General features: G+C 53.6%; 1 protein-coding gene across 4 annotated transcripts in view; it reads left to right on the forward strand.

Moving 5' to 3' along the window:
* Positions 1-27094, forward strand: part of MSI2 (musashi RNA-binding protein 2) — a 357761-nt gene that overhangs the window by 324453 nt on the left and 6214 nt on the right. For 3 of the 4 annotated variants that reach the window (XM_004684404.2, XM_012726498.1, XM_012726499.1), the window contains exon 11: positions 7113-7175. In XM_004684404.2, coding sequence (XP_004684461.1) covers positions 7113-7175 — 63 coding nt within the window. Of the gene's footprint in view, positions 1-7112; positions 7176-25211; positions 25492-27094 lie in introns of those variants that run through there. The other variant, XM_012726500.1, reaches the window with a different exon arrangement.

Consider the following 27094-nt stretch of genomic DNA (forward strand, 5'->3'; position numbering starts at 1 on the left):
AAATTATAAATGTTATCTATTAAAGCCCTTTGGATGTGAAATGTCATGTAAATTAATAGGATTTTAGAATAGGAAGGCGCCAGAGGGAGTTCTCAGCTCCACTACTGTTATTACCTTGGGCAATAATAATAAAAATAGAAATAAAAGTTATTATTCCACTTACTGAGCGCTTGCTGAGTGCCAGATTACCGTGCTGAGCGCCAGCGCCACCATCTCGTCCAATTTCACAACAGCCTGAAAAGGAGCCATCATTAGTTGCATTTACGGAGAGCACAGTGAGACGGAGGGAGAGTTCCCTGGCTTGTCTTGAGTCACACGACTAGTTAACATGGGATCAGGGCTTTTGCCACCTGGCTTTTAACCACCTCGTGTGCTGTTTGCTTTTTCCTCCCTGGACCGCGAGTTCACATGTTCAGTGGGACTGGACACCTTCCTGCTCGAAGCTCTAGCGAGGGCTCTCTGAGACGATGCAGGAGGCTTCCTGCCTGGGGAGCGGGCCTCCGTGGTGGCTGTGTTACTGTCGTCACTGTGATGATGACTTTCTCACCATCCGGGCCAAGCTCCTATTTTGTAGGTGAGGAGGCAAAGGCCCCCAGAAGGCCATCCTACAGTTCCCCCTTTCAACTCATGCTGTTGTGGAGTGATAGGACCTTCTCTGTGTTACGCCTTGAAGTCTGTTTGTTCCTGTCATTGGTAAATAGCAGCTGCGCTGAGCTCAGGGACCACCTCCCCGAAGTGCTGTGCCCTCCCGGGGATGCCCTGACCGCCCCACCATCCGCCAGCCCGTGTCCAGCACAGCAGTGATCTGTCATGCAATGTCTGAGACCCAAAGTGGCAGCCTCTCCATTTTACAGGAAGGGAAGCCAAGGTCACAGATGTTAGCTTCTTGACAGCAGGTGATGGGGCCACGGTGGGAGCCTGGGTCCTTCAGCAAGCAGTCTGGGGGGGTGCTCAAGATTTGAGTGTTTTCTGTCTGGTCCACAAAGCAGATGCCCTAGGGCCAGTGTCTGGAATCATTGTGCAGCAGACCATTGCAAAGGTCTGTGGAGCATGAAGCTGGTGAAGCAACATGTTGACTTTTTTCTCTGGCAAGTGAGCATCTGAAACTTAGGAAACAGGAAGCAATGTAAGAGCCATCTGATCAGTGAGCTCTAAAAGAGAGAGTGGTCAAACCAGTATCCTGGTATACCTGTCGATGGTGGATGGGAGAGCGTCTCAAAAGCAGAAGTTCAGGTTAGGGGAACAGTGGGGGACATGTGCAATATGAAGGGAGAAACCCACAGGATAGTTTGCTGATTACTCCGTAGGGACGGCGGTCTGGAAGCCCTGTCCTTGAAGCCTTGCTCTTGGCCCTGAGAGTCTGGCAGATGTTGGCTCTGTGGGCAAGTGGGCTTCCCTGAGCCTTCGAGGACCGCAGCGTGCTGGCACAGGGCAGAGCCGCTGGCTTTGAAGTGAAGCTCCTGTGGCCAGCCTGGTCCTTGAGATCTTATGGGAAGAGAGTGGTGCTGAACAGGTGGCTCTGGGGGGCAGGAGTGTGTCAGCCAGCCCTGATGGTGGCCCTCTGTGGAGAAGCCTCATGTCAGCCCCAAGCCCGGGATCCCCGGGCCAGGGATTAACAACGCTGGAGCTCTCAAGAATCCCAAGAGGCATTTGCCGTTGTCCCCAACCCACTGGGTAGTTACTGAAAGAATTGGAGGGACCGATCTGTGTGTAGGCAATGTGTGCCAGGGCCCAGCTGGTAATTTTTCTTAACAGAATCAAATTGAAGTGGTGAGAGCTTAGGGGCTAGATCAAGATCATAGCCACAGGAATGCTCTCTTCCCTGTCCTTGTGTTCCCTTGATCTCGGAGAAGAGAATCCATTGGGATGGCTGCCCCTACACTCCTCTGACCCTTAGGGCTGGGTCTCCTGATTTTGCCTCCCTCTCCAGGCAGGATTAGAGTAGCCACACCCAGCTCTTGAGCTCAGCTATGAGAAGTCCCCAAAGCTGACATAGGCTGGAACCTGGCCCCATGGTAGGCGGGTCCTTGAGAACATCCCTTATCGCAAGCTTATCTTCAGCCAATTTCTTGTCCATCCCAGAGAGTTGGTTTGTATGCAGCCTGGCCCTGGGACCCCATTTCCCATCAGGGGCCAGCTGGTGTAAGCTCTGGGAGAGCAGAGACTGTGAATTTTGTTAACTACTGAGGTCCCAGAGCTTAGAGCAATGCCTGGCTTGTGTCGTAGGTGCTCAATAAATATGTGTTAACCGGTCTGGAGTTATGGAGGGATCTGGGTGACTGGGGCGCTGTGGGCTCCAGCTCCCTGTTGGGAGGGGTTGAGCGATTCCGAGGTAGAGAGGCCCAGGCAGCAGGATGTGGGCCACAGTGCCCAGTTAGAACTGTCTGCCTCCCCGAGGAGCCGGGGGATTACTTCCTGAAGCCGTGTTCTCTGCTCCAGCTATGCTCTGGTGTTCCTGGGGAGCTTTTAAAAGTTCCTGTTGTCAGGCTGCCCCAGGAAGACCCTTGCAGGTCTCTGGGCAGGCCCAGGCGTCATTACTTTTCCTTTAGCGCCCCAGGAGATCTAGAGGGTGACCAGGTTGAGACATGAGACCGGAGAAGGTGCAGCAGACTGGCGCCCACCCTGGCCAGCACACCCAGTTGGCCCTGCCTCTTCGGGGGCCTTTCCTGTTGTTCCCCGAGCAAGTTCTTTTTCTTTACGATTCTACAAAACCTCCTGCCAGAGGTTCCTGAACCATAAAACTTAAAAGGCTTGGTGTTGCTGCATTGCTAGCTCCTTTAAAACAGTGGGAGAGCTACATAATTTATAAAATTAGCTAAACATTGTAATTCAAAGGGAGGGGCAACTTTTGTGCCATCCCTCTGCTGTGGGTGCTGACACCCTTGAAGATCTTGACCCGAGACCCTCTCCCCTCCTCTTGACTGCAAATCAGAAGGCAATGGCACTTTTCGTTTTCTTTTGAGACTTGCATGACACCACACCTACTTTTTACTGCTTCTGTGGCACTTAGCAGTATCAGCCTTACCTAAGCATAGTTATTTTTACATGCACATTTATTTCTCTTGCTGGCTGACACATTCTTCTAGGGCAGGACTGAGTCACATGTCCTACTTAGCCTCTAGCCCAGAGTCCACCCACAGAAGATTCTCCCCAAGCATCAGCTGATGGTGCCCAGGATGCCCCGAGGTGGGGAATGGGCACCCCAGCTGGACACACCACTAGGGCTGAACTGCAGCTGAAAGGTTTCACCGCCCACCCTGTTATTAGGCTCTTACTCCCTAAGCCCTGCACCCCTGGGCCCTCCACCCCTGGGTCCTGTACTCCGGGATCACCCACCCCTGGGCCCTCCACCCCTGGGTCCTCCACCCCTGGGTCCTCCACTCCTGGGTCACTCACCCCTGGGCCCTGCACTCTGGGTCACCCACCCCTGGGCCCTGCACCCCTGGGCCCTGCACCCCTGAGCCCTCCACCCCTGGGTCCTGCACTCCTGGGTCACCCACCCCTGGGCCTCCACCCCTGGGTCCTCCACTCCCGGGTCACTCACCCCTGGGCCCTGCACCCTGGGTCACCCACCCCTGGGCCCTCCACCCCTGGGCCCTGCACCCCTGGTTCCTCCACCCCAGGGGAGCAAACTCAAAGGTCCACAGGAGCACATGGAGCCCACAGAGGGTGCACGGTGATGCCCAGTGGCACGCCCTCCTCTTACCCTTACTTCCGGTTGCTCACTGGGCCGCCTGGGAGCCTTAGCAAAGGCTGAAGCCTGGGCTCACTCCTGGAGTCTGACTGGGATTCAGATCTGCAGTGAAGACAAGTTTCCATGGTGCGTAACTGTTTCCCCAGTTCCGAGGTATGAAAGCTATCAGACCACTAGAGTCAGGCCTGCCCCCTGGGTCTACTCTTATTGTTAGAGCTCATCAGAATGCGGATTATGACTCTGAGCTATGGAAATTTAGCGCCACTAAGAGGACGTCATGAAGTTGAGACATTGTGAAGAATCACAGGCCTTGTTACAGTAAGACCACGGCTGCCAGTAAGTCAAGTCTCCTGTGTGCTTACAACCATCCAACCCCGTAGCCCACCAAGGAGAAAGCGGGACCGCTCCATGTTCTGGGGTAGTGGGTGGGGAGGAGAGGCCTGTCTGGAAGTGGGCTGGTAACGGGGACAGAGAGCAGCGACCTGATAGCCTCAGCAGGAGGACAGCTGACACTCCCTGCCACTCCCTGCAGCCATTTATTGAAGCGCTTGGCATCTGTTAATCCCACGCTAATACCATCCTGCCCTTTACAGATGGGGAGTCAAGGCACAGGACGCTGAAGCAGCGTGTCCAAAGTCACACAGCTAGTGAGGGACAGAAGCAGGACCTGAGCCCAGACAGACTCCCAAGGAGCAGCCTGGCCACGCCCTTCATGTGGCAGGCAGGCAGGTGGTGGTGAGAAGGGGTCCCCACTTGGCATCTTGAGCAGCCAGTGGGGAGCAGTCACCTCCCACAGTGAGCAGGGCAGCCTTGGGCACTCACGGCCAGGAAGCTCAGCCAGATACCTTTCCAGTCTTCCCTGAACCCCTGCCAGAGTACCTTTCTCCTGGGCCCAGACCATGTCCCCTCAAGACAGAACATGAGCGGGGTTCCCCAAGGAAGTTGCCCTTGGCACCTCCAGCCTGGTGAAGAATGCCGAGTGCTCTCCCTGCTCTTTCCAGCTCTTCCAGGTCCTGCCTGCGAGGGCTTATTTTTACCAGGCTCCTTCTGCTCCTCAGGCCTCTCCAGGACACCTCCAGACAGTCATGGCTTCAGACAGCCCCCAGGTGGGCAGCCCCACCCTAACGTCACCCCTTTGCAGGGCTGTGCTGGCCCGTCTCCTACAAACCCAGCCAAGAAGAGCCCCTGGCCCTAGAAATAGCATCAAGATCTCTGTCTACCAGGTCATCTACAGAACATATTTGGGGTAACCAGTGAGGACAAGTAGCCTAACAGGGCAGGCAGGAGGTGGCAGAGAGCCGGGGAGTTGGCCAGGATGTCGGCCCATCAGGGCACAAGGGCAGGCACTTGCTCCCTCCTCTGGCGGATGCCCAGGGAGGCCGGCCTGGCCCGGGAGCTGTGGTCCAGGGGCAGTGGCTGTACGGGGGAGGCAGCAGACTGGGGGGCGGCTCCCCCGGCCCCTCTCTCACCTGCTACTGCTCGGTCCATTTTGATGGTTGAGGTTAGATTCCTCCTCAGTCTCCAGCAGGAGCCTTTATCTGAGATTAAGGATAATGGATTTCCCTTCTTGGATAAGCTTTTCCCCTTCTTCTTTCTCTTGGACTTTTTGTCTAAATTACACTCAACTTGAGAAAAATAGGCGTTTTGTTCAAGTTTTTTTATTGACTAAACTCCCCTCTCCCAGTTCTGTCCCCCTGCCTCCCCCCCCCAAAAAAAACCCAAAATATCTGTTTCAAGTAAAAGAATAAAGAACTTGACCTTCCCTCTCTCCCCCTCCTGCTTTCTCCCCTTCCAGCCCCCCTCCCCTCACCCCTACTCTGCCTGCAGGGGGCCTGGGCTACTGAAAATTGGGACAGGGAAAAATAACTCAATCTTCCTTATTTTCCTTCAGCGTTTTCCGCCAGCACCCACATCTAGATCCTGCATGGAAGAAGTGGGGAGAGGACTTGGTGGGGGACCCCCTTCCTTGGCCTCCTGCAGGGTCATTGCCACCCTCGGGGGGCCCAGGCGTGTGCGCGTGTTCTTCATGGGATCCAGGGACGACCTGTACCTTTATTTCACCTGGATCTTTCTTTTTCCCCCTTCAACAGCCCTATTACCATATTTAAATGCAAGTATGTCTCTTTTCATTGACATTATGAGTAGCTTAGCCTACCTGTCCTTTTTAGAGTAGCTTGTTCCCTTTTGAACTTCCTGCCTTCTCCCCTCCAGTAGCTCTGTGTAGCTAGGACAATAGTCTTAGTTTAGTGGGCTTCTAGTTGGCTCTGTTTGGGGATGGCTCGCTCTCTCCTCTCTTCCTCCGCTCCCTGCCCTTTGGGGTGCATGTCTCCCCCTCTCATCCTGTGGCGAGTCCCTATTTGGGAGGCTCCATGGCCAAAGCTGTGCAGCTCCCACCAGGCCACTTGTTGAGTTTGCCGCTGGCTTCTGGCACATCCTTCAGACACACAGATTGGAAAGGAAGCTTGTGACCAGGCCTCCGAGTGTCTGCCTGGGTGGCAGAGGGTGTTTGTCCTTCTCTGTGTCTGGGTGTTGGAGGGTGTGGGTTGGTGTGTGCATGTGCTGGTGGCCAAGAGAAGCCTGGGAAGGGGCCTCACCCACCTCTTCCTTCACCTGGACGTTCTGCAGTCATAGTGGGTCACCTTGGCCTTCTGACTTTTATCTGGGACAGCCTTGCTGCCTGGTGCATAACATTAGGTAGCACAGGACTCGATTAAGAGCCCTAGGAGCCCTTCAGGGCAGTGCTTCATTAGACTGGAGGCCCCTCAGAGAGAAGAGCCACAGCGAGGTCCCCGCAGTGAACCGGGACACATGGCAAGAGAGAAAACACAGGAAGTGGTAACACGAAGCTCAGGCCCCCACAGCCCCGCACCCCTCCCCACTCGGGCTGCACGTGTATACCTGCAGCAGGGACCCCAGGAGTTTCCCCCTTATGCGTGGGGCTGTGGTACTATGAGCATGAAGTTTTAACAATCTGGAGTTGACAGCAAAGCAGACCTGCAGACCTCTGGCGAGCTGCTGGAGTTCAGCCTCCAGGCTAAGAGGCTTGCTCTGTCCTGCTGTGACTCAGCCTCCCGATCCTCTGGGATCCCCACAGGGCTCCTCAGGACAGCCCTGCTCAGCCTTGCTCTGGACGAGTGGGTCACCCCCACCCAAGAGACGTTCCTCCTAACCCACTTGAACGATTTGGGTGTGTCTTCTGAAACCAGTCTAGAGGGACAAATGCCGAGGATCAAACACACCTGCAGCTGCTGAGCCCTCCCGGCATCCGAGAGCCACTGACTCAGTCCCTCCTAAAAGCTGAGCTGGGAGATGCTGCCCCACACCTGTCTGTGTGTGTGTGGAGCGGGGGTGGACAGCGTGTCCGTGGCCCCTGCCGGGCCTCTCCTGACTGCGGCTCCTCTCTCCGTCTCTCCGCCAGGCTTCCCAGCAGCAGCTTACGGACCAGTGGCGGCAGCAGCGGTGGCAGCGGCTAGAGGATCAGGTAGGAAGGTGTATGGGACAGGCGGCTCCCAGGCATGCCCCGGTGTGCAGGGGAAGGTAAAGGCCCTGTTGGATCTGTGTGGCTGCGACTGTCCACTACTCCCACCACAGCCCGGAGGGTGGGGCAGGGAGGTGCAGGCCGCTCCCAGTGGGGTTCAGTCGTGGGACCACCATAGTCGATTCTCCCCTCAGTGAAAAGGGAAGAGTGAGTTTCTTTTTGACTTTGGATAAAGGTCCCTTCCCTCCTTTTGCTGGTTTCAAGACTCCCGTCCTCCGGTCTCTGACCCAGCCAGAGAAGTCCTAGGTCACAACAGGGGCGCTCAGACTCTGTCCACAAGTCTCAGGCCGGGAGCGACCAGCCCTCTCGGCCCCTGCTGCCCCTGGCAGGTGGGGTTGCTGCTCTGGCTAAACGCCCAGGCCCTGAAGGAGCAGAGCGGGGCCAGCCTTGGCCTCAGTGAATGAAGTCGCTGTTTTCCCAGCCCTGCTCCATCCCAGGCTGGCTTCTTAGCAGAGGCCAAAGAGCTGCTGGACTCCCATTGCTAAGGGAAGCAGGATTATTCTCTCCCATGAGGTTGCCCTCATCCGTTGGTCTCCAAATCCAACCTTTTGGGAGGCTGGGCACCCCTCGAGTAAAGTGGGAACACTTTCCCAGCAACACTGTTAGGGGCCAGCTGGAACTGGCCACGTCCAGGCCCCGGGACCTTTGTCGCTCTAGCTAGATGCTCGCTGCCTTCCTAAGCAAGCAGGGCTTCTGCTGTGTGTTAGGCTCTCAGTGAGGCCACTCCCCCGCTCCCCCAAAAGCCCATTCCTCCTAAGCTGAGAAGGTGTGGTTTATAGTTCTCCCAGTGGACAGGACACTGGAATACCCAGGGAAGCGATTAGTTTGATGTAACAGCTCTGAAGAGGATGGAGGGTCTGGAGGGTGGTCTGGTGAGGGTACCAGGAAATGGGGCATTAAGACCCCAGAGGGAGGGCAAATGCCCAAAACCCAAACCCTTGATGATAAGAAACTGGCACAGTGAGGCCCATTAGAACCGTCAGTGAAAATCCGTTCCATGCAAACTGGCACTGCCTCGAGCTACAAAGGATTCACTCCCCTAAATCACCCATTGGGGTTTTGTTCGGAGGGGCAGGGAGTTCTCTGGGGGGGCTGTGGAGGGGCAGTTTGGCCTGAGAGCCCGAAGGACCGGCAGGCGGGTCCAGGTAGCTGGGCACTTTCCTCAGCCTCCACCTGCCCCTCTGGCGGTGCCGCGGTGCCCCCACCCCCTCCCCGCAAGTGGGGTTGACAGCGGCCTCGTGACTCCCCGTTCTGTTTGGTTTTTAACGTGAGTGCTTTTTGGTATCGTTATATATGAGCCTCTGTTCTACCTGTGCCAAGTTGGGGGTGTGGGGAGGGGACGATAAAAAGAAAAATCTTCAGATTTTTGAGTGTTGTTGGTTGTTGTTTTCTCCGTTCAGTTTCTTTCTTATGATAACTTGGATTATGAAACTAAACTTTAACCAGAAATTAACCCTGCCTCTCTCCCCAACCCCATTCTCCTTGACTTCATGGCAAGTTTAAAGGGCAGCATGGGGTTCTTTGCGAGCCTGAGAGTGGTCTCCCATGGCCTGTGCCCCTCCTGCCACCCCGCACCCTCTCACGGCCCCCAGTGCGGGTGGGACTCCCACCCAGAGGTCAGAGCCATCTCCAACCACGCCTTTTTTTTTTTTTTTTCAGGATCAGTGGTGTTTTATTTGTAGCCATTTCCATCGGGAGCCAAGTCTCCCACAGCCCATTCTAGGTCGGCCATGCTCATCGCTGCACTGTTAGTGAATTGTATTCAGGAGTACGTGCTCAGACCGCCTGCCCCACACCAGCCTGGGTCAGTACAGGGAGTAAATCCTCAGCGCAGAGGTGCCTACCCCCGGGGTGCAGGCTCAGCAAGAAAGCCACAGGGACCCCCCACAGTGCTGCTTGGAGATGGGGAGCCTAGGTATACCCGCCAGAGTCAGCACAGCACACAGGCTGGCCGACACGGCCCCCTGTAGACAGGGTAGCCGCCCTCACCCCCACCCACCTCTGGACCTGGGGCAGGGCCCCTAGGTGGGGGAAGAAGCACTCTGCTCTTCGTTCTTTCAGTCCGTTTTGGCCTGTGACGGCTTCCTCCGCCCTCCCTCCCTGTAGAACAAGACCAGCCAGTAACTGTCCTGGGGCAGTGCCCTCTGGCTGGCACCTTGGCACACCTGTGAGCGCACTGCACAGCCTTGTTTGGGTCCGTGTGCCAGCCCAGGGCCGGCACGGCTCACCGAGGTTGAGTGCCAGTCCTCTACCCGCTCCCGCAGCCCTGCTCTGCTAGCCCAGCTCCCCCAGGGGACAGAGATGCTCCTTCTACTTCCAGAGCAGGAGCCTGGGCTTCTGGAGGTCGTCCGGAGGCCACCGCAAGTGCAGTTCCCTCGTAGGGAAAAGCTGGTTCAGGGAGAGGCTGTGGAAGCTCAACCTTGAGCTTGGTACTGTGCAGGTGACTCAATGTGGTGCTCCCCAGCACCCCCTGGGCTCGGTTGAGGGAGTGAGTAGGCATCCTGTGGAAGGCCCGTTTTTGCCTTCCATTTTTGTCTAACTCCACAGTTTTGTTTTGCCTTTTTTTTTTTTTTTTTTTTTCTTCCATGATGACTGACTGGGGAAGCTTCCTGCCCTGGAGGCACCTGCTGAGGGCGGTGGGTGGGAAACAGCTTCAATTTTCCTCAGACTGGCAGTTCGTATGTCAGGGCTATGGTGTCAGGGTAGGAGGTCCGGGGGGGCCTCGAGCTCTGCGCCCACCTCAGCCGGCCCTCCTTTGCCTAACTCACCCAGGGCCTGAGGTGAGCCGGGCTCAGGTGACCCCAGCAGGGGAGATCCCCGCCAACTCCTAGATAACTTCACTATCAGTGGTCACTTTTCTTTTACCTTCACCTGGTAGTTTGAGATGTCATCTTTTCTTGTGCTCAGTCGAGAGTTTGTTTGTTTATTTTGATCGTATCCATTCAGTTCCAGTGGCCACATCATGTTCCACCCAAATCTAAATCCAGTTGGGTAAACGAGTCCCCCAACAGGTGAGGGGAGTGGTTCGGGGTTTTAGGCTATTTATTTCTGGGTGACAGTCGGGTGGGTCTGTGTGTCAGTCTTAGAGCTTCGGAAACCCCTCCCACCCCTGCCCATCTCCGGCCCCAGCCAGGACCCCTTACTGTGCTTTACACTTGCCAGCTTTATTCCAATCTAGTAGCATGAGCTCCTGACGGTGGTGGTGAGTGTGAGAGTCATGTTTCTGTTGTCTTTTCTCTTGCTTGGTTGGGGCTGCGGTGAGAGAGTGTCTCTGAGGCATACTTTCCCGCCTCTCTTACACTAGGATCTGCACACCTCCTCTCAAACACTCTTCTGAGCACGCTCAGCGGGAAGGTTTGTCCACACCTATTAATCCTCTCTCAGTGTCCAGCTTCCTGTTAGTACCAGCTGGTTTGCATGTTTTTGCTTGTTCAGATGAAACAGTTCAAGAAACAAACTCATATCCAACTCTCGAAAAATGTCTTTTTTTTGTACACTTTCGTTTTCGATTTTTTTTTATTAGTTACAACTCCAAAACACCTGTTGTCCAGTAAAACATTTCACACCTCCCTGCCTGTTCTTAGATTGTATGTATCTGTGGGACTGAACTAAATGCATGCACTGTAGTAGATGTACTGGTAGCTGTAGCTGTAGTTGTAGAACATGCATTGTTGAGTTGATATTACAGGGTCTCTGACGGCTCGGCTCAGCAAGCGCAGCTGTCTGGAGGATAGCCTGGGGGACCAGGAAGAGAAGGGCTCCATATTTTCAATGTTGCCAATGGGCTTGGATCCATGTTCTCGCCATCAGCCACCACCACCTCCCCTCACACTCCCTGCCCCCCAAGTCCAGCCTCAGCTCTAGCCTTCCCAACTGAGATCTCTATCAGTAGCATCCAACTACAGTGAAAGAGGGTGGAACCAGATTTGGAAGGAATCTAAACATTCTTCCTTGTTCTTGTCTTCCTCATATGGGTCTTGAACAGAGCAGATCTTTCTTCTAAAAAACTAACACCAAGGCTCCCTCATGCCCTCTACACCCTAGTCCTCGGCCAGCTCACATCCAGCCCTTCGGGGTTACAGGCCCGTGTGTGGGCCTGGGCCTCTCAGTGGGGTCTTTCCCCGGGGGAGAGAGGAAGTGAGATATGATAGGGAAAGGATTGCGATCTTAAGAGCCTCAGTCTGCTGACGGGAAACGCATTGAGACCTGGCAGCTATCAGCGTTTATTCTTACCATAGGTGAAGGTAAAGGAGACGTCTTTAGCTATGCTTTCTACGTAAGTGCGGGCAAGTGAGGAGAGTGAAACAGCATTCTTAGCTTCTCCACGCTAAGTTGGCCGAGCCCGTGGGAAGAAGAGTGGTTCTGCAGGATCCAAAGAGAGACTACAGTTTTCCTCCCTCTCCCCAGGAATATTTCCAATCCTAAAGCCCTTAGGTCAGGGTCTCTTGCAGTCAGTCTCCTTTGGACGTGCTGTCTCCCCTACATTTGTGATGACGAGCTATAAGCAGGTGCCAGAGGTCTCAGCACTTTGGAAAGTGTCTCTCGTCTTCAGAGTGCTGCCAGGATCCGCTCTTGTAAGTCAGGCTGGTTGGTGACGCTGATTCAGTACTATAGGACACAGGTGGGATCTGAACCTTCAGGGAGTGAGTTATCTGTTATGGGAGACAGAAGCCCAGAAAGTCACAGTCCGTGAGCCCATGCAAAGACACTTCAAAAGCATACAGAGTGTCAGAGCAAAGTGCTTCCTGCGTGGAGAGGTAGCAGTTGAGTGAACAAGGATTGAATGTGCACTCAGCCTGTTGGCCACCAGACAGAATGACACCAGGAAGAGAAATCCAGGAAGAGCTGTCATTCGGCTTGGCCTGCACAGCGTAGGAGTGCAGGGCTGGGTGGAGGGAGATGGCAGGAACTATCAGGGCTCAGGGCTGCTAAAGCTGCAGACTGATCCAGGCTGGGGAGAGGGGACAGAGGTGGGGACAGAAGAGCAGCAGCACTCCTGCCCCTAAGTCCTGGTCTGGCCCACTGGGAAAATGGCTATGCTGCCTGCGGCTGGACACCCCAGGAGTCTGGGTTCCACTGAGTCAAACGAGCAAGAGTAAACTTCAGGTTGAGAATAGGAGAAACAGTTTAACTTGAACCATGAAAGAAAATGTTTGGGGGAGGAAAACAGATCTCATGAAGCAGGCATTCCCTCCCCACCCACGTGGGGTATTTGCCACATTCCCAATCACCTCCTTTGCCTTCTGTGTGAGGAGTGGGGGCAGGAGAGACTGGCCCCCACGTACTCCTCCAGTGCTGAGGGGCCCAGGAACTGTTTGCATCAGCGGGGGCGTAAGCTGTCTTCTCAAGTGTTGCTTCATTAACCAAAGACAAATCAGACTTCTTGCCTTTAGCGGCCTGAGGATCCCCTTCTCTCCTCCTGAAAGCCCATTTCCCATGATGCCTTGCTGCTGGCACAGTCCGCTTCATTAGTAAAAGGAAAATGGATCGATTTGCTGCCTCATTTCTGAAGATGGCTTTTCCTGCACCTTCCTCGGCAGGATCTGATGTCCAGGGAGAGGACTGGGAGTGCAGCCATCTGTACGTTCCCACCCAGCTGCCCTTGAGCTAGCGGCAAGCGTCCCCTGGGGGAGTGACCAGGTCACATCTGTGGGTAGGGTCGGGGGCACCCACTCACTGGGACGCAGCCACAGCTGTGGCTGTGGAATAGGCCGACCAGTAGCCCAGGGGAGAGTAAATCCGTGACCGGTGAGCACCAGCTGCACCAGCCAGCCAGACTCACTCCAAAGACCTTCCCCAACACACTTCTCTCTGGCCACTGCCTTGTGTTCTGAAGATGGTACCTTGTTTCTCAGTTTGTCATTAAAATTTTCACTTCTGGGAAAGGCAGGCCTTGTACCATAAAGAGTCCAGCATTGGATTTCAGTAACTCCAGTGAATTTATAATAATGTGCAGAGCTGCCCACCGCTGACCTCAGCTTCATTCATTTTCCAAGGGCTTTCAGACCAACCCTGTTGAGGATAAAATACATCAGCTCTAATCAATAATTTTGTAATAGAAATACCATGCACTTGATAAATCAACTCTAGTGCAATTAGTGAGTAGCCTGGAAGCCCAGACCTAAGTATGAGTTAATCCTGAAGTGAATGGAGCAGGAGAATGTTAATGGTCTTTTAAATCAGTGGAGTGATTTTCAGTGGGTGACACACACATCTGTGGCTGGCCCTTGAGCTGGTTGGCCTCACTCTCATGCTGGCTCAGGAGAGGTGCTGTCAGAAAGAGGGGTGGAGAGAGTGCCGGAGCCCTTGGACTATGTCAAGGATGCCTAGAGCATGACAGAGAGGCAGAGGGACCCCCCTTCTTGCACCCTGGCTGGTGCGAACATGTCAGGGCTTTCAGAGTTCTAAAAATAGTCACACGCTGGTGTGGAACACATCTGTGAGTACGTCATAATCCACAGAGCATAGGCTATTGTGGCTATTACCACATCGACCCCAGAAGATGGGGAGGCCTGGTTTTATATGTCTGTATTTATGCTGACACTGGGCTGCAGAATGTCACTTTTCCAGAGTCACACAGCTGTCTATCTGGGGAGCAAGGCTTTGGGCCAGGTGAAGAACCCTGGACTTGAACCCAAATCTCTCTCAAATGGCCCTGTGGAATAGCCATATTTGTTCTGGAAGGACTTGCCAGCGATCGGGCACTCCGCACACATGAACAGAGGATGTGCCAGGAGAGGCCGTCACTGCCAGCGCTGTGTCAGCCGGGGACTCTGGCTCAGCTGAGACCTCACAGACATATTTCAAAGCTGGGCTCAGGACATAGCTGCCTTGGAGTTTAATTTAGCAGATGTGTATGGTTTAACAACGATTATTAGATGTGGCAGGCACTGTCCTAGGCCTTGAATCGAGGTGTTTTTAGTTATATCAGAAAACCAATGCAGCGTGGTTAAATGCCGCAAGGGATTTGTTGGCTCATGTCCTGGATGCCTCCTGGAAGAGTGGGCTTCGTATGTAAACATCCAGGGCTCTTTGCCATTCTCTAAGCTTTGCCCTCCATCTCATTTCAGTATTGGCTTTATGTTGATTTCCTAGGCCGGTAAAGTGGCTGCGACTGTTTCTTGTCTTGAAGGAGAGGGGACCAAATGGTCCATATTTCTAGTAGAAGCTCAGATTCTGTTTTGCTTGACCGAGGCCAGTTGTGAGGCCTGTAGCTGGTGTGGAGGCTCCTTCTACTATGTTCTACTATGATGCCAGTAACAGAAGGCAAATAGAGGAGGGAGTGACCAGCTTTGTCTGGGAAGTCAGAGGACATTTCACAGGGGACTGAGTGTTTCCACTTTTAAGGGACATGTGGGAATTCACCAGGTGGAACAACATAAGCAGAGCCACCAGAGCCCAGCAGACAGTACAGGGGACCCGAAGCCCTGCAAATGGGCTTTCTCTAGCTGAAGAATAAAATGGGAGGCGGGAGGGGAAGAACAACAGTACATAAAGCTAGAAATCTGGGAAGCACCAGAGTCCGAGGGGGCTGCTGGGGCCAGGCTAAGGGGCCTGGATTCATATAGGCTCTGGCACCTCAGAGAGGCCTGGAGCCAGGGCATGACATCAGATTTGGATGACAGACAGTCCTTGACTACGGTGTCCAGGGTGATTTGAGACATGGGACTTACGGTAAGATGACGAGTGACAAATAACTCATGAACATTGTAAACAGTCAAATGCAACTGCCCAGTGAGAGATACTGTGGCCTTTTGCTCTTACCCATTAGTTGATCAATCTCACATTCTGGGTGGGATACAGAAAGCCAGGGCACGCTTGCCCTCAGCGAGCTCTAGATGTAAGGGGAAGACACAGCACACAATCAGTCTTTAATATTAAAGTCTAGATTCCTGCATAGTCAGAGAACAGGCAGGGAATCTCAGACAGACGGCGAGTAAATCTCTTAAAAAAAAAAAAAAGGTAGAGACAGGCTTGATTCTGAGAGATCTTGGGAAGCAGATTAATATAATCATGCTGGTGGGATGGTTCATAACTTTTAAGGCAGTAGGGTTCAATAAGGACCCATACTAGTTATGGGAGATCAGCATGGCAGGTGTCCCACAAAGAACAGCCTGCCTCGTATCTGGGTGTGGGCATGGATTTGTGACCTAGAGAAGAGCAGGGCAGCCAGGACATTCCATTGCCGGGTGCCGCCTTCGTTTCCTGCGACTCTCCTTCGCTTCTGCCAACTAAGTTTTCATTCCCTGCTTGGCTGTGGGCTCCTACTCCCGTGCCCTCCTGGCAGCCACTGCCCTGTCCTTTCTGCCTGTCCCTCCCTCTCCTGTTTTTGCTTCCTTTGCTGACGTCTGACTCAGACGACCAGAGCCACAGCTGGTTAACCCTGCCTGGCGTGCCCCTCCCTTGCTCTGCCTCTGTGGCTGGGTTCTGTGTCCTCAGTCCTCTTCCTCACCAGTGAGTTCTGAATAAAAGATGTGGTTTGGAGTCCTTGGAAGACTTGTTGGTCAGGGTGGCACTCACCTTCCCCGGCAGTATAAGCCTTTAGTTCTCAGGCATAGTCAGCGTTATTCTTGTATAGATGAGTAATTACTGTGCATTTGGAAAAACAGAAAATAAAAGGACCCTTTGTTCTTAGGGGGTTATTAATATTTATTTATATAATAAAAAGGTTTCTCCTTCCCAGCTTGAGATCCTGCAGAACAAGAGGTGAGCAAATAATGCTTTTTAATAGCTGTGATCGGCTGTTGGAATTAGACCTGTGTGGATGAGCGCACCATGGTGAAGTCCACCGCAGGGCATGGATCTTCCAGCCAGCATTTAAAAATTCAGACCCACCTGGGAGGTTCTTAGGAGGAAGAAGATCTTGCAAGTAACCAATAGAATGCTAGAGACTCTTTCCAGCCCCAACTTAATAAAATAGTGATAATAGTAATATGTTAATAGTGTCTCACATGTGTTATGACTGAGCCAAGTACTGTGCTAAACCAGCCTGCCTTGTCCTGTTTAATTCCCATAAGCCTGTGACATGAGCACTGTCATCCTCGTTTCTGTTTTAAAGAGTTTAAAGCTGTGGCTTAGATAGCTGTATGAGGTGACAGAGAGCAGATTTGAGTCTAGGTCTGTCTCACCTGATCTGTGCTCTTGGCCACCATCAGCGGATGCTTCATGACTCCAGCCCTGAAATGCCGGGGCAGATCTCTGCATCTTTAATCCATGCCCCTTTAATACAGCCCCACAACTGGGGGTGGAGTGGGGAATGGATCAAAGTGGGGGGGGAGGTACACAGGACTATGGTGATGGTACATGGGTGACTTGGTGATGGGAGACCTACAGGGATTACAATTGAGATGGGAAAAAAAAAATGTACAAAATGATGTAAACTTACATTATTAAAAAAAAAAAAATACAGCCCCACAACCACAGCTGCCATAAACCCATTCTCCATATCCCGCAGGAAGAGATGACCCAGACTTGCTTGCGCGAGGCCTCTGGTGGCATTCTGTGTATTTATTTTTGCACCTGTTTCCGCTGTTGCAGACTTAACATCGTGGTACTGGCTGGTTTGGGTTGACATTTCTGGTTAGGTTTCTAGTCTCTGAATCCTTTCAGACCAAAGTCAGACAACCAGGAAGCAGAGGAGGCGAGATGGGGTTAGAGGGAGCCTTTAGATCAAATAAGACTTCAGGAAGTTAGCCACTGCTCAAAAGACAGTAGGCAGTGAAGCCAGGGGAGGGCCTTTTGGTAAGATAGAGTTCTCGGTAGGGATGAGTCGACAGTCCTTCCTGTGAGCCTGAGGACTGATCTGGAAGGTCGCTGGGAGGGCCGGCCCGTCGCAGGACCGGGAAGGGATTGGCCTCCTGGTTGCTGGGCCGTGCCCTGGGCCAATGGCCGAGGAGGGGCAGCCGCTGAGGAGGGAGCCCAGCCGGCGGCTCTTCAGCCAGTCAGCCTTCACGGAGGCTGGGCTCCCGCTGCCATGGCAACCGTGAGCAGGGGCTCATTTGTTTTGTAGATGAGTAATTACTACGCAATTAGAGAAAGCTAAAAATAAAAGAGCCTTTGTTCCTGGCTACTTATTAATATTAATAAAATGGTCTGTCCAGGTCTACGGTAAACAATGAATGCAAACCTGAGTCTGTGGTAGACCCGCTCTGGGAGGCCAGGGCCGCCCAACGCTGCCCACTCCTTCTGGAAGTCATGGTGACAGTACCCGCAGAGGGCTGGCTTTGCAGGCCGGGCGGAAGCAGCGTGGCCCATCACAGCCTAGGCACTGGCAGTGTGCACCCAAAGCCCTGGAGAAAAGGCCAGAAACACGTCAGTCAGCAGAGCCAGAATTCATGACCGCTGCTGGGGAAAGCCTGCATTCAGTTCTGTGGCTCTCTTTGGTTCATTGTTTGACTTTCCTAGGCCTAGGCTGTGCAGCCCCAGGTGCATGAGATAGTCTTTGAACCTTCCTCTCAGGTAGCCCCCAAAATTTCAGTGTTGTCCCCTGTTGCCTCACTTGAAGAAAAACAAATCCAGCTTGGAAAGGATTGGCTGGAGGGTCACTTGGAGTTCGGTGACTTGCACCCTCTCCTCCGGTGCCCTGGCCTGAGAGACAAGGTTCCCCTGCGTCCCTTTCCCACCTCCCGCCTAATCAGGTAAGGCTCGGGGCTGGGGGAGGGGACGCACCACAGTGTACGGGAAGCAGAGAAATAGACTTGATTTCAGTCTAGTTCTGGCACCTAAGGCTAGGTGATTTGGGGGCAAAAGATTTCAGGCTAGAGAGGTCCTGGGGACCATGCTGCTATACAGCTAGGTACTGCTGTAAGCACACTACCCCTCATCCTCGGGGTGAGAGGTGACAGTGACCGCGCCTTAAGACCTGAGGTAAGTGGCTGAAGAGGAAGCCAGGGGCTTCTGAGTCAGCTGGGTGGGGTGTCACTGGAAAACAGACCTGTATTTTTTAAATGCATGAAGGAAGTGGGAGGACAGAAATAGCTACAGAAGTGAGCAGAGTCAACTGCCCACCCTCGGTGGGTTAGTCCAGTCCCCTGGTTGGCGGCCATCGAGAAAGACACCTGCTGATAGCTGCGGCCGACGTGCATACCAGCCCTCAGCCTGGGGCCAGCGCGGTGGCTCTGGAAATTCGTGGCATGGTAGAATCACCTGGGGAGTTTTTAAAATTCCTAGTGTCCTGACCACACACTGCAGACCTACCAGGGCAAATCAGAATCTACCAGGGCAGAGCCCAGGCCCCAGCAGAAGTGAATGCTCCCGGGGTGAGTCTAGTGGGTGGCCGTGGACTCCAGTGCCACCAGCTTCTTACCAGATGGAGCGTCTCACGCTCTCTGTGGCTTTGCTGTCATCAGCCCTCCTGCCCCAGAAATGAAGAAATAGAACCACACCAGGCAGCCTGCCCCATCCTTCCCAAACACGAGGACAGCTTCCTTGCAGCAAGAGTCAAGGATCTTTATCCTGCAGCCTTGCAGTTCAGGGCCACCGCTTGCCCTCCCCCCGCAACAACGCCAGTAAGTCCACCCCTCCGGGCCAGCTGGCTGAAGGGGTCTTTGTCCTCATAGATGAGTCTCCCCCTCCCTCAAGAACAGGCCTGCCCTGGCTGAGACTACACACGTGTCCTCAGAACCAGAGGCCCAGAGCAGCCGTAAACAGTAAGCTCTCCTTGACCGTCTGACAAATGGGGGCTTTTTGGTAAGGTTGGAGTTTGTTTGTTATTAAAGACCTAATTAGAAACATGAGAGGGAGCTGAATGGCTCTGTGTTTGGCTAATTAGTGACATGTATGCGCCCGCTTTGAACTTCAAGGACACACAGCTATTAGCGCTTACATCAAAAATGGATTAAACTCCTGTGCCTTTATAATCATTAAAGACAGGCTGTTCAAGTGAAAAGCCTTTTGTGCAGGGCTTCAAGGGGCTGCCCCTTGGGCATCCTCCTGACTCTAGCCCTGGCCACTGGAGCCCTGGGCACTGAATTTCCATTAAATGTGATTGGACAGTAAATACTGATGGGCTAAGACATTCCGGCTCCCCACAGGACCACCCTCAGCAGCGCCAAGTGGTCTGTCAGGCTGAGAACTAAACCTCCGGTTGCACTTTCTGGGGGGCTTGCTGGGCTTCCGTTCTCGCCACCGGTGTCCGCTGTACCTCATCCGATGCTGGAACTGTGGCAAGCCTGCTTTGTGACCAGCTCTGCTGTCTAGGACTTAGCACAGAGGAGGCTGGCCTGGTCTTTGAGGTTAAAAAGTCCCTTATTTCAGGAGATGTCGTGGCCCAACCTCAGGGAGCCCCAGTCTGGTGGGGGAATCACCTCCAGCTGCAGGGAGCTCCAGTTTAGAAAGGCAGCAAGGCCCTGTGGAACCACCGCTCCCCAGGAATGGAGAGTTCCCGGTGTTTGAATGTGCATTCTCTTGCAGGCAAAGAGAAATCCAAATAAACAGTGTCAAACTCTGGTTAAACAGCAGCCGGGGGTTCTCAGGATGTCCAGGTGAGAGGAGGGGTCAGCCCCTCTGAGACATGGGCCATTTCCTCGCTGTTCCACCCCCCATATCCCTCATCTATAACCATGGGTAATAAATCACTCTCTCATGAAAGAAAAAGAGGTGAAATAGGTGTCTTATACACCTCCTAATGCAGCTGGCCCACAGTAAGTGTTCAATAAATACTAGTTCTCTTTTCCAACCTGACACCTGCAGAAGCTTCTAGAACTTCATGCCTCCTTCTTCCAGACTGTTTGGCCCCCACTGGTATGAGGCTGTTCCCTGCCCCACTGTAATCAGTTAGGGGTTGTCTGAATCTTACGAAGCTGCTCACAGTGACTGCAAGAGGCGACCGCAACTCTGTAGACCTGGCCTTGGGATTCATAGCGTCAGCCTCTGGCACAGCACACAGCACAGGGGAGGCCAGGTCACAAGCAGAGACCTGACCCTCGTGGGGTGCGGGGGTCAGCGGGATCAGGCGGGATTCAGTGACCACACAGAGCAGCAGCACCCGAGGGTAGCTGGATACACAAGGGGGAAACCCATCCTGATCTCCTGGAAAGACAGAGACAGAGACATGGAAAGATAGATGGACATGCCCCTGGAACATGTCAGTGGCCAGGTCAAACCAAGCTGAGGACAGTCTTGGGATTAAACTAGGAAACAAACACCCATGGCAACCAAGCCGTTCAAGGGCAAGGGGGAGTCACTCCCAGGCCCCACCCCTGCTGTCTCTATGCAGCATCTCAGATGCTGGTGGCTTCTCGTGGGTCTCCTGTCTGTTGCCCTAGCAAGTGCTAACCTGCGTGGGCCTGGGGTCTGAGAGTGGTTAATTTAGGGAAAGGCAGCAGGATGTGAGTTCTGAAACACCACCTGTTTCAGCCAGACTATAAACGTCTGTCCCCTGGGCTGACTCCCCTTCATATTCTTGGGTGGAGGCCCCTGCGCTGGGGAAGCAGCTGTGGCCTGGCAGACAGCTCCCGCTACCAGAGCGTGCAGCACCGCCGTCCCGGCATCCAGGCGTTCTCGCGATCCCCAGGGACTCACACTGTGGCTTTCCTCTCCTAGGGCCCTTCTTGAGCTTTCCTGAAGTAAGCAGAGAAGGTCAACCTCTCAGGATCCTTGGGGCCTGGGAAAACTGGATCCTGACTGTGGCACCAGAAATCTCTTGCTTGCCCTCGTGTCGAAAACCTGGTTTCTTCGGCCACCAGCTGAGGCCACTCAAGGCTGCTCCATCCCCAGAATTCACACCATGAGCAGATGCCCATTAACTGCGCCCCTTCTCTCACCCACCTCCCCAGATCACCCCACCTGGTCATTTGTGAGGAGACACACCCACAAACCCAAACCAGGGCCCATCATAAAGAGCATCAAGGTGGAGCGAGAATGAGCTGTTTACTGTTGAGATGGGTGTAGAGTCCAGACCACACCGCTCTCCTGATGGGTCCAGTCCAGTGTTGGGGTTTTCTTTTGATGTTCTGAGGGGTGGCGCAGATCCCCAGTAGCCAAATTCTCTCTTTAGGGGCATGTCATTTGACCAGAACTTAGGCCATTCTACAAAATAATCAATCCCAGGTCTTAGAAGCCACCACCCACCCACTTCCTGCTGAAATGTGCCAACATGAACTGGCAGACATCAGCACCTCGGGTTTTGAGAGGACACGCGGAAACTTCAGGCTGAGAATACTGTCGTCTCTGTAACTGGCATCTGTGTGTCTGTGTGTGTCAACACCAACTTTCCCATCAGGCCAGTGGAGGAGCAAAACGCTCCATGTGGCCTGGATGGTGTTTAAGAGGAACCAGGCACAGAGCCGTGTCCAGACTTGTAGACACAAGGTTGAGTTTCTACTTCTCAGTAAGTTTGTTGATCACTGAGTGAGTGAAAAAGAAATACCATTACATTGCTCTCTTAACTCTTCCAGCTGAAAGTGGTATCCTTTCCTCTGAGATAGCCTGACGTAGGATAAATGAAGTTAAATGTGGGCCTCTCTGTGCGCCCTCCTGCCGCTCGCGTGGATGCCGAGGGAGTGGGCGTGGGCGCGTGCCCCCGTCATTGTGGCCACCTGGGCCCAGAGCGGGGCGTGCCTGGAGCCCAAGGGTTATAGGGTGACGTCACACCGAGCCGGGACTATAGCGGGAGTGGGTTGGGGTTACTCTGGGGGGAACCACCAGACGACCTGAGACTGAGAATGCCAGAGAAAGAGCACAAAACTTTGGGGGGCTGGGAGGCTCAGCTGCCTGCCTGCCTCCCAGCTTTCCTGCCTTGCCTGCCTACCCCGCCTGAGACATCTGCGTCCACTACTCCTGAATCTCAGCAGATTTTTTTAATTATATAAAATTGGATGTCCCTGCATCTGGGTTCCTGAACTGACCTTATTTTAATTTAGTGTGTCAGACGGGTTTCCCAGGTCCGATGTCATTGCTGGCCCCCTACCCCCTCCGCCCTCAGGCCAAGTGAGATGTAGAAGAAAAGTGTGAGCCCCAGGCCCCTGGCTGGGCGTGCTTCAGAAGTGTAACCCCACTTGCTCTGCTCCAAACTTGCTGCAAACATTCACAGCTGAACCTTTCTCCTCCCGAGTCAGACAGGTTTATCTTTCTGTGCTGACTTTCTCCACGTAGACATCTGCATTCATGCATCCGGGCACTGCCATCAGAGGTCACAGAATGTGACTGCAGGTGGGGGCCCCCAACTCTTTTCTCAGGAAGGCCTTTGGCTCCCCAGCTCTTCAGAGCCTCAAAGCAAGGCATAGCCGACTGTTGGGGGGACCCGCGCCAGCCAGCGTGTGCTTCACTGTGGACAGCCAGTTGGCCTGAGGGAGACTGTGAGGCCTGACTGGAAACAGGGTCCTGAGAGCACCCTGGGGATGCTCAGCCTGTCTGCGCACTTCTTTTCAGCCAGTTTCTTTATTTTCTCTAAAACAAACCAAAAACCCTAAAATCCAGTGTGATGAATTGACAACCCTGCCCACAAAGAATATCACCCAGGCTCACGCCCTCTGTCCTCCACCGTGTGGGGGGCTGGGGTTTTAGAATGTGGGGCCATGACACCAGCGAGCCCAGCTGTCTGCTCCCAGCCCCTGAAGTGCACGATGTGATGAAGTTTGGGACTTGATGAAGACGGGTCACCATTCCGTTTGTCTCCCCGAGAGTGGCACTTGTGGGGTGAGGAGGAGTGATGTGGGAGACAGGCCCAGAGATGGGCCTGCGGGCCACCAGGGCCTCCTGCCTGAAATTAAACTTGAAAGCCGCAGATAATTTGAGGAAGCACATGATTTAAATCGTCTTGAGGGCTGCCCTGCCCTCGGGGGAAACAGGAGCCAACTAAGCCAGCCCCCTCCACCTCCCACCCCACCCCCCACTCCAGTGCGTCACTGGGAGGGGCCCCGGCTCATCCCGGGGCCTGGGCTGAGTGCCTCTGGAAGGGACTTTGCAAAGTGTCTTTCTCTGGACCAGCAATAATCCAGCTTGTGGGCCTCAGAGCCAGAGGTGCCTCGCCCCCTAGTCCTGGGCTCTGGCTTTCTGTCTCAGGTACAGCGGCATCACGCAGGGGTCAGATGGAACTCTCTGGACTTCCACACCCTAGTAGACTGGCCATAGGCCATTCTTAATTCCCGCTGCCTTCTCCCACGACCTCCCCAGTCCCAACGACTAATCTCAGCCCTGCGCCTGCTGACCACAGGGGAGGCAGGCCCCTCCAGGTGGACAGGAAGTTCCTCCTTTTATTCATTGCAGAGTGCCCCCATCTTGAATTCAGATGTACTTCTTGCTGGCCTCCCTGAGACTTAGTGTCCTGGCTTTCCTGCTCCCGGTTCCTAGAATCCTTTCTTCAGGTCCAGGATGATTACACATCCCAGGTGGACAAATGTGGCCTTACTGTAAATGGCTTTCTGGTTTGCTTGGGGGAAATGAATTGCATTTTCCGCTCAGATTTTCCTAAATCTGCATACTCCTTGTAGAGTTCTGTATAACAACTATTTCAAACACTGGCGTAGTCATTTTAAGGTGACAAGTTATAGGGTGCTGCTCTTTCTCACTCAGTGAAGTCCACTGAGAGACAAAGGCCCGCGGCACTCGGTTACAGAGGAGGACTTGGGCGGAAGGGCGTCTGTATGAGCACTCTGTGAGGGTCATCCGGGGCCAGGGTCACACAGGTCTTCTGACTCCAAGTCCAGTGCTTCTTCCCGCCATGCCATAGCTGCCCTAGAATACCAGCCTTCTGTCCTCGGCAAACCCAGAGGATGCTGGGGGGCGGTGCTGAGGACCAAGAAGAACCGCCCGAGACTAAAATGCCACTGTGGGCGCTGCCCAGAGCAGCTGATACAGAAGTGGCCTGACTCTTCACAGTGAGTCCCCAAATTGCCAGCCTAGCACAGGGCTGGCTACTTAATACAGGTTCTGCTACAAAAATGTCAAGGTGTTTGTAGGAGTCAGATCTTCTGGGACAGGAATCATAATGCTCAGTTTATAAACCTCTGCACTGTTTATTTAGCAGCATGTGGTGAGGCCCTTCCCTCCCCACAGTTACACACACTAGCTAAGATGATAAGTAGATAAGTTGCCTTTGTCCATTACAAGTGATAGTCCACCCCCACTTTCTGACCCCATCTTGGCACGGGGACCTGAGCTGGCCCCTGGAAATGAGCTTGGTGCTTGGGGAATGTGCCCTCCATCAAGACCCATCATGAAAAGTGACTGGAAAATGGCTTGTACATAATGCACCCTCAAGCCAGGGAGGCAGCGTCTTGCTTTCTCCTCCCGGACCCCACCCCTACGGCTCTCCTTTTGAAGTCAGATTGGAGGGAGAGGGGGCTGCTCAAGTGATTCTTGCAGTCCGTAACCCGCCAGTGTGCAGCACAAACTTCCTGAAAGTTTCCTGAAACCACTCTGTGCCCATGCCTCTACACTGTTAGACAGTAGGAACAGCTACTGGCAAGGTGATGTGCAAAGTGGCATTCCTGGTCCTTGCCTACACAGCCAGCACTTTTGCTATGGGTCTTCCTAGATCACGGGTCTCAGGGACTTGAACCTGCATTCTGGAGTCTCGGTGTCTGCCCACGGAGGGAGGAGAAGGGAATGGCTAACTGTGGAACACAGAGACACAGCGACAAGCCTCCAGCCTTTGAACAGAAGCCTAGAGAAGGGACCAACCCAGGACTGGGGCGCCTGTTGCCAGCCAACTGCGCCCTCTGGCGGGGACCTGCAGGCTGATCTTTTGCCCTTGATGGGGTGCGGGAGATATTTGCAAGGTCACTCTGAACCAGGACTTGGGCTGGTAAAGTGCAAGTGTGTAATAATACAAGGCTTGGCGTTCTAAAGCTCGTTCTAACACAGGCCTTCTCCACGGTGGTTTTAGCGTGGTCTGAGCAGGGAGGGGCAATGTAAATAGGACAGCGGCTTATAGTGAAATTCCCTTCAAGCCAGCTCTTAGGCTCCAGGTCCCCTGGGCACACAGGAATGGGGGTGGCGGCTGGGGTTGAGAGTAACACCAGCCCCTTTGTCTCCCAGACCCTCAAAGCGGTGCGCTCTGGACCACATCCTCTGGTGGCTGCGCAGTCTGTCTGGCTCAGTCCTGGGTGGCTCCAAGAGCCAAGCCTCCCTTCTGAGCAGCTCCTGAACCGGTGGACTGACCACCATCTTCCGGAATCCTCATCTGCCAGAGGAGAAGTCAGAGCTCTGTCTTCTGTCTGCAACGGGCCACTCTACTACTCTGAAACAGAGCAGCCAAGTTACTTTGTTAGTTACTCGGCAGAGGGAATCAGCGGCTGGGTGAACCCGGGGCCCACTGTCTGAGGTCTTTCCGTTTTCCCTGGTCCAGAGGGGAAAATGTGTTGGGTCAAGATAATACGGCCTTTTCAATATCTCGGCTTGATATTTGTCTCCGGGAGTGAGAAGGGCCAAATGTTATCTGCAAGTCTAATCTCTGTATTCAGAAATCCCAGTCTCCTGTGTCTGCCAGTGCACTCCCAGATCAGGCTTCCACCTACCCGAAGCCTCTGTCATGTTTTTTTTATTTTCTCTCTCTCTGTGTTAACTGGCTCTTTCCATAGGTCACTTTACAGATTTCTCAGTTACAGCGTTAAGGGGCCTCATCCTCAGGCCTCCTGCCCCAGAGGGTGTCCTAAGAGGGAAGTTTACCTTTTGTGGGCCCAGCCAGGAGCCAGACCCCCCCCCCCCCTTTGCTCTGGTCTCTGTATCTTTATGCCCCCTTCACTGTCTCCTCCCAGCCTGGCTTAGGTGCATGTGCTCTTCCCACCCCTGTAACAGTGGGTAAAAATCTTCCATCCTCAGTGGAAGTAGAAGGCCCCAACCTCGGGCCCCTGAGACAAGAAGGTGGTTGGTCGAGAGGTACAAGTGTTTTCTCCTGCTCTTGAAGGCAGCTGATGGGGGTTGGGGGGTGGTCCCGAGAGAGGGAAAAGCACAGGGAAGCAGACACTGCACAGAAGGTTGTGGTGAGGAGCAGGCACAGACTGTCTACGCTGGGGGTAGCTGTAGGCTAACAGTAGCCCTCCCTGGACTCACCTCAGCCTTCTGAATCAATTGAGAACTTATTTTTCAATGTAAAAGCTTCATTTCCCTTTTGGAAAAGTTAAAGCTACAAGGGGGAAACAAAGGTGAGACAAAATTAACTGGTTGTGATGGTGGCATCATGGGGCGAGGGTGTGACTGATCTGGGGGGAAGTTGAGGGAGGGGACCCAAGGCCCCTCCCCGCCCCTACCCACTTCTGTCGCCAGGATCCCTGGGTGTAAGGTCCCATCCCTCTGAGCAAGGTGCATTCCTGGCTCTTTCTGTGCGTCTGGAGTCTCTATCAGAAAGCAGGCATTGCAGCATCTGTGCTTACTATAAGTTGGTTCAGTGAGTATGCTCTGCATTCATACTTCTTTGTCTTTTTTTAAAAAAAAAAAAAAAGGAAAAATGTTCAACCCCCTCCCTTTCCTTCTACTGCAGGAGGTGAGTGTGTGGGTGTCCTCTAGACTCATTGGCTTTCACTGGCTTTGCCCCCCTCCAGATTCGCCACCTCTACCCCAACCCCTCCCTCCATCCCCTGCTCTCCACCCCAAAGGGATCCCCTGCCACCACCATTCCGGTTCTGTTAAGATGCCCAGATTTCCATGACATCGTCCATCCTCCGACCACAACCAGTCATGGAGATTTTCATGCAGGGATGTAAAATGGGAGGGGTGGGAGGGAGGGAGTAGCCAGTGGGGAGAGGGATTGGTTGGGGTTGGGGGAGGCTGGAGAATGGAGATCTTTTTTTTTTTTTTTTTTTTTTATTAAAAAAAAATTTATTAATGTATGCATACAGAACTGGGATATGGCTAGAGGTGTGGGGCTGTGAGAGGATTCACCAGAGGCAGAGTTGGGAGCAAAATGGGCAGATCAACAAGAG

The sequence above is a fragment of the Condylura cristata genome, unplaced genomic scaffold (genome assembly GCF_000260355.1).
Source record: "Condylura cristata isolate star-nosed mole 26May11 unplaced genomic scaffold, ConCri1.0 scaffold00017, whole genome shotgun sequence".
Lineage (NCBI taxonomy): Eukaryota > Metazoa > Chordata > Mammalia > Eulipotyphla > Talpidae > Condylura > Condylura cristata.